Source organism: Falco peregrinus, chromosome 13 (genome assembly GCF_023634155.1).
Source record: "Falco peregrinus isolate bFalPer1 chromosome 13, bFalPer1.pri, whole genome shotgun sequence".
Taxonomy (NCBI): Eukaryota; Metazoa; Chordata; class Aves; order Falconiformes; family Falconidae; genus Falco; species Falco peregrinus.
In genome coordinates this window covers 1,454,432-1,461,774 of record NC_073733.1, presented here as the reverse complement: position 1 = coordinate 1,461,774, position 7,343 = coordinate 1,454,432, and the positions used below count along the sequence as shown (strand labels likewise).

Here is a 7,343-nt window from a genome sequence, read left to right as displayed (position 1 = left end):
CTTCTGGAAGTTGGTTCTGGTGATTGCTCAGGTCACCAGGAGTCTCCCCGCATCAGCAGGCCCTTCTAGAGAGCGGAGTGTGGCTTCACACTGGCACAGCACGGCTCCCTCCAGCCCTTGGATGCTCCTCAGCCACTCACACCACCACTTGGCAAACGGTATAATTAATACACTGAAAGGACCACGGCTGACCCGAGCTGGAGGTCACCCACTGCTCTGCTTGGCTGCCAGTCTCTTGTCTCTTTCTTCAGCAATGGTCAGGCGGATACCCTTTCCATGGGGCGGGGAGATCCACGGCTTGTTGCCCTGCGGCAAGAGAGAAGAAGCCACCTCACATCATGAAACACAGGCTCTACGTCTTTGTGGGGGGAAAGCAGCACAAGCCCCTTAGGAAGGTGCTGAAGGCGTACAGGCCTACATCTGCCCCTTCTGGTCGCGTCCATCAATTACGCACTTCAGCCAAGACAGAAACGCCACCCCCTTCCAACCTGGCAGGAGAGCCCATGGCAGACAGCGAGACAGCAGAGGCATCGCAGGGGAAGGGCGCTCTCAGCCAGAGCAGCTGCCCCGGGCACACCCAGAGCCCAGCGCTGCTCGGCTCCCAGTACTCAGAAGGTTTAGAAAACCACAGGGCTGCTCCTCGGAAACATCCCCATTCCTACACTCATGGATGCTTCCCCTTCCCAGAGCGCTCAGCCCGGAGCAGGCAGAACCACCAGGAGCAGAGCCACAGCTGATGCCAGTGCTGAAGCTTCACCGTGTGGGAAGGCAGCTGCCCACGGACAACACCCACGCCTCTCGGTGTCAGCCAGCAGCCCCCAGCAACGGGAGAGAACCCACCCGCATCGTGTCCGTGCAGGCTTACTTTGCCAAAAAACAAAGATGCTGGAGAGCCTGGTGGCAAAGCTATTGCCATTGGCGTCCCTCACCAAGTGAGACACTTCAAAAGGGGCGCAGGTGCTCACGGGTGGGGCGTGGGCGTCTCCACAGCCATTGCCCAGGGCTTTGTGATGCAGGCAGCGCATCATGCCCAGAGGCCAATGTGATGCGGGTCTCCACGGTGACCGTGGGGGTATTTAAGGGGCGAGAGCCCTGGGGTGTCCACTCCCAGAAGAGCGACTCCCTCAGGAGGCAGCAACTCCCCTGGGTGACCATGGCAGGTCAGCGGCAGACGCCGCCAAAGATGCCCACGCATGAGGAGGCGAACACCCGCCCCCAGCACCAGAGCAGGCTGCCCAGGCTGCAGACCCTGCATCAGGTGAGAGATGGGGCAGGACGGGGTGGTGGCGGTGGGACGGGGCCACATGGATCTTTCTTGGTGCTGCGGCTGGGCTTGCCAGCACTGGGGGGGCCGCTGTGCCAATGTAGCCACCTCCATCACCTGACTCATGCTCTTCCTGCCCACAGGTGGGCCATGGGCAGCCGCGGGCAGCAGCACCTTCCGAATCTTCTTCCCAGAGCAGGGAAGCTGCCAGCAGACCCCGACAGCTTGTCCCATCTCCTCGGGTCTACTGTGGTGAGTGGGATGCAGCCGGCAGGATGCAGAGCTGCAGGCGTGCCCCATGCAGCCCCACAGCCAACACCACAGCTGCACAGGAGACAAACCGGTGCCTTTTGAGGGATTCAGAAAGCAGCATGATGCTGCTGAAAAGGACAAGAAGAGATCAGGTCCGGGCAGCCAGGAGCAGCAAGGCCCCTGCCCCTAAGCCCGTGCATGACCCCCATGAACACGGGAGCACCAGTGCTGCTGGCAGGGTGTCTGTGCCAGCTTCCATGGGTACGAGGCATGTGGGGCCAGGGCACCAGGCACAAGCAGTACAGCAAGGCTCCAAAGCACCAGTGGGACGCTACAAGTGCATCCTCATAGGCAAGCCGGTGCGGAGCCAACAGAGGGCTCTTAGGAAGCCGGAGGATGTGACACATGTGGCACACTGCTCCAGGAAGGAGGAAGATCTGCCAGAGATGGAGTGGAGAGAGCTGGCCCGCAGGCAGCACCCGAGGAGGGGAACTCCTGCAAGCATGGCAGCCCATGTCCACGGGAAGCACTGGGCGAAGGCAGAAAGGGCCTTAGTCCCACAAGTGCCAAAGAACCACCCAGGGGCCCTGGCCAAGCTTGATAGCTGGGAAGATATCAGCACCAAAGAACTGTCCCAAGAAGAGGACATCAAGATCCACAGCATCTGGGTCAACCCTTTGTTCCCAGAGCTTTTGGAGGGGTCCTGCCGTCCCAGCAGCTCTGGCACACACGCGGCAGGAGTCACAGCTGGGCACCTGCAGGATGCGTCTGCTGACCCGGCACATTCCACAAACACCGAGCCAGCAGCTGCTGCCCTGGCTGCAGCTGCTGAGGAAGAGGAGCAGCGCTCGCCACTCGCTCCCACAGAACAGGAGGCGGCAAAGGCACCGGCTTCTCTCTTCAGCAAGCAGGGCACAGCAGCACAGACAGGGAGCCAGGCACCTGCCCCACACAGCCCCACAGCCCACACCGTGGCTCTGCAGGACGCAGCTCAGTGGGACGTAAGTGAGGTGCGGCACAAGAGGCCAGCGGAAAAGCAGGACTCAAAAAGCAGCATGATGCTGCTGAAAAGGGCAAGAAGAGATGAGGTCCAGGCAGCCAGGAGCAGCAAGGCCCCTGCCCCTAAGCCCGTGCATGACCCCCATGAACACGGGAGCACCAGTGCTGCTGGCAGGGTGTCTGTGCCAGCTTCCATGGGTACGAGGCATGTGGGGCCAGGGCACCAGGCACGAGCAGTACAGCAAGGCTCCAAAGCACCAGTGGGACGCTACAAGTGCATCCTCATAGGCAAGCCGGTGCGGAGCCAACGGAGGGCCCGTAGGAAGCCTGAGGTTATTTCACATGTGGCAGACTGCTCCAGGAAGGAGGAGGATCTGCAGAAGCTGAAGTCAAGATTCCTGGCCCACAGCCAGCACAGGAGGAGGGGAAGTCCTGCAGGAAGTCCTGCAAGCATGGCAGCCCATGTCCGCGGGAAGCACTGGGCGAAGGCAGAAAGGGCCTTAGTCCCACAAGTGCCAAAGAACCACCCAGGGACCCTGGCCAAGCTTGATAGCTGGGAAGATATCAGCACCAAAGAACTGTCCCAAGAAGAGGACATCAAGATCCACAGCATCTGGGTCAACCCTTTGTTCCCAGAGCTTTTGGAGGGGTCCTGCCGTCCCAGCAGCTCTGGCACACACGCGGCAGGAGTCACAGCTGGGCACCTGCAGGATGCGTCTGCTGACCAGGCACATTCCACAAACACCGAGCCAGCAGCTGCTGCCCTGGCTGCAGCTGCTGAGGAAGAGGAGCAGCGCTCGCCACTCGCTCCCACAGAACAGGAGGCGGCAAAGGCACCGGCTTCTCTCTTCAGCAAGCAGGGCACAGCAGCACAGACAGGGAGCCAGGCACCTGCCCCACACAGCCCCGCAGCCCACACCGTGGCTCTGCAGGACGCAGCTTGGTGGGACATGAGTGATGTCCTGCACGAGCTTGAGGCTGTGATCCAAGAACGCAGCCAGCAGCCGGTGGAACAGCAGCACTCGGCACAAAGCATGGATGCGGCGATGGCAGTAAAACCACGTGCAGCAACTGAGGATAGCGAGTCTACATTGGCTGCAGAGCCTCGGGGAGAGCCCAGCACAGCCTCTCCCGTCCCAGACGAACGCCAGGATGGAGAACACATGGCTTCTCCCATGTCTGGAGACCCTCCAGGAGAGGCTAGTGCAGCCATCGTCTCCCCGGCAGCACACGATCATGAAGGGGCTTTTTTGTTGCCTGAAAATGCTGTGGACAACACCGCCACACCACACCTTGCCCCAGCAGCAGAGAACGGAGACAATGAGACAGCTTGTCCCCTGCCTTGGGAGCCTTGGCACCAGGTGAGCCAGGGGCGCGTGGCCAGCACCGAGCATCCCCAGGTACCGGAGGCAGGCGCGGCGCCCGGGGCATGTGTGGCAGGGACATGGCTGGTGGACATCCTCTCCATCTCCTCCCCACCACCACCACCCCCCCGGCCCCCGCCCCCGCCTTTAGTCTTGCTCTCCCCATGCAGGCGACCTCCCAGCACAGAGGCGACACGCAGCCCTCCTCTGGCTGCAGGACCGTAAGCCCAGCCAACCCGACACCTAACACTGCCAAGCCTACCACGAAACCCCATCCCCAAGCGCCGGTTTCTCCCCGCATCCAGTGACGGATGCTTAGCTCTCCCTTTGTTGTTCCTGTTTTTATAGGAGGCGCCAGGGGTCTTGGCCAAGGAGGACGACAAGTGGGAAGACAGCCTGGAGCTCTTCCAGGACCCCCACGCTGATCCCCCGGAGGGCCAGGCAGCCTCCGAGCAGAGTGGTAACACATCGCCCTGCTCCGGCTCCAGGGATGAGCCCGAGGATGAGCCAGGTACGTCCGAGTCGAGCGCTGCCTCGGCCAGGGCAGGCCCGGTCCGGCTGTCCCGGCGCCCTGCACCCAGGCCAGGGCGGCAGGACTGCGTGCAGAGGGGCTGGCCGTTCCCTGGACACCCCTCCCTGGGGAAAGCCCTCGGTGGTGGGGAGCAGGCAGGACCTTGCCCATTACCTGCCCAGCCCCTTGCCTACAGCTCTCCTTCTTCCACAGGCATCGCCGCCCTGCCGCACACCCCAGCTCGACGGCGACGGCCCTCCCTCTTCCGCAGGGTGCTCAGGGCTCTGCGCAGGGCTTTCTCCTGTACCTGCATCACGGCACAGCGAGAGCAGCAGCGCCCTGCTGCCAGCGGGGCCCATGAAGGTGCCGGCTGCCCCTGAGCCCGTGCTGCATGCGGAAGGTGCAGCGCAGGGAGGCACTGGAGGGATGGCTGCCGGGACTGCGCCCCACGCATTCAGCTGCCCTGAGGACATCGTGGCGCCAGCCTCTGCTGGGCCCTGCATGCTTTCTGAGGCCAATAAAAGCTGACCATTTTCCCCCAGGGCTCATGTGTGCCTGCTCCACCCTGGCAGAAAGACCCGCGCAGGCAAGGCCCACGCCAGCAGGCAGAGCTGGAGAGCCCCTGTGCTCCCTCTTCTCCACGCTGAGCAGAGCCTGTGCCCTCCGCCTCTGCCCATGCCGCTGGCATTCCAGCTCCCAACCAGATGGGGCCTCCGCTGGCCTCGCTCCTTGGGATCCGTTTTTTGAGTCAACGTGTCACCAGGGTGTCCCAGCACTGGCTGGGGCAAGACCTGGGCTGGTGCTGGCAGCAAGCCGGCTGTCTGGCTTGACTACCTCAAGCTCCCTTCCCACTCACCTCTCTGCTATTCAAGCCAAGGACTTTGAGCATTTCATTTGTATCGTAATCTTAAGTCTGTTTTACCTAATGCTTGCCCCATGCCTCATCACCTTGGTATCCCAGGGAACCTCCCCATTGTAGGGGGGGGTGGGAGCATGTACATTAGCCACTTGCCCCTCCATTTATAAGACCCTCCTCCCCTGCTCTAATGCTCACCTGTCATTAGCAGCAAGTGCAGTGCTGCACCCCATCTGTGGTCAAGTCCGTCCCCCCCCCAAAGTGGTGCGTGATCAAGACTTTCCTTCTACTCCCACTGCCAGGGCACTCCTGCTGCCCTTGGTCTCTTCTTCTACAGCCATGTGAATGACCTGCCAGAAGCAATCACAGGCCTTGTGCCTCTCATTCTGAAAGTCATACCCAGGCAATGCTTTGCTTGCAGGGATCAAAACAGGTTTTGTATCCCTGGACCAGCAGCTCTTTTCGTCAGGCTGGAGTACATTCAGGTACCAGCCTGGTGCTGTGCTGCGAGGCTCTCAGAAATCTTGCTGGCTCTGCTGTGTGGCTCTCGGGCTCCTCGTATCAGCACCACTTTGCCTGCAGTATATCAAAAAGCTGAGCTGGCATCCTGCGCACTGCTATGGTCAAGGCAGGGGTAGGTAACAACTGAGTTGCTCAGCCGTGTTACTTCCCATTGCTAAATGTCTGCTGCTGACCTGGATATCTAGTTTTGGTTTGGGGCTTTCTGCTCTCACCAGCCAACACAGTTGGGCCATTTTCTACTCAGTTTTGCCTTTGCCTTTTCCTTTAGCCTCCTGTTGTGACCTTTGGACTTCCAGTCTTCTGAAGTGGCTTTGATCGGCACCAGTACCCACATGGACCTAGTTATAAATCCACGGCTTATTTCTTGCACTCCAGCTTCCCATCTCATTCCCTGTTCCCTTCTTTAAAGCCTCTCTGCATCTTTTCAGGAGCAGTTTCAGGATACAGGTACATCCTGGGCACGTACAGAGGCTAAGCCATCCCTGTGCCTTGGAGTGCACCTGGGCTGGGGAGTAGGGAAGCAGGTGTAAAATGGGTCTTTCCAAAAGAAACAAATAACAAATATTATGCACACTCTGCTCCCAAGGGTGAAGCCAGACAGAAAATGGCTGCCCCACAGCCAGGGTTGCCAGGCACTAAAGCTGGACACAGCTCACTGGCCACCAGCAGTGGGGTTTGGGCACAGCTGGGCTGAGCTGCAGAGCTTCCACTACCAGCACCAGTGCAGAAGCAGGTGTCTGTGCGCTGGGAGGAGCAGCAGAGTCTCCCCAACAGCTTGTCCTAGTGCACCAGCTCCACTGTCTCTGCAGCACCCTGTGCCAGCTCGGGACTCTCCTGTACCTCCTCCTGTGCCAGCACCTGGCTGAGAGAGACCTGACGCTGGAACTCCGCCTTGGGCAGTGTGGCGATCTCAAAAGTGTGGGAAGCGGGCCTGGAATATGCGGGAGGACAGCTTCAGCCGCTTGAGCACATCGGAGAAGAGGAACCAGTTGCAGGGCCTGCAAGGACAGCAAGGGGATAGTGGGTTAGGGGTGGAGGAGTATGCCCACCTCACTGCCTCCCTGCGACACAGCGCCGCTGCTGAGGCCCAGGCACTATTCTCCGTGGGGTCCTCCTCCGCGGGGCCTGGGCAGACCACACGTACAGGACCCAGGCTCAGAGATGCACCTCGCTTTGATCACTATTTTGCAGGTCACAGCTTTTTAAAGCACTCAGGACAGGAACATCGGTGTGGAAGGTATGCCACCAACGGTGTCCCGGCAGCATCCCCACCCAGCAATGCCACACCAGAGGCTCCGTTTCCCACCCGGCCATTTATCCTGGGTGCCGTATGTGTCCCTCTGGATGGACAGAAATTGGCAGGCACAGAAACTCACTAAACAGAAAAGTAGCACTTTTGTTGCTGCCTCTTCCAAGTCGCCTTTCGCCCCGCTGCAATCCCGGCAAATCCAAGAGCCATGGTGTCAGAAGGGGTGGAGAAGGGAGGACCGCTCCAGCGCTGTGCCCTGATGTAGCCTTCCCCACGATGGAGGGGAAACAAGTCTACTGGGACCCATCAATGCAAGCCACTGCTGC

At 60.3% G+C, this 7,343-nt stretch overlaps 1 protein-coding gene across 1 annotated transcript in view; it reads right to left on the bottom strand.

Moving 5' to 3' along the window:
• Positions 1 to 1,520: 1,520 nt before the first annotated feature.
• The window catches only part of LOC101917439 (BCL6 corepressor like 1), a 50,261-nt gene continuing 44,438 nt past the window's right edge, over positions 1,521 to 7,343 (bottom strand). The window contains 3 exon segments of the mRNA XM_055817992.1: positions 1,521 to 1,641; positions 5,445 to 6,683; positions 6,685 to 6,766. Coding sequence (XP_055673967.1) covers positions 6,549 to 6,683; positions 6,685 to 6,766 — 217 coding nt within the window. The 3' untranslated portion in view covers positions 1,521 to 1,641; positions 5,445 to 6,548.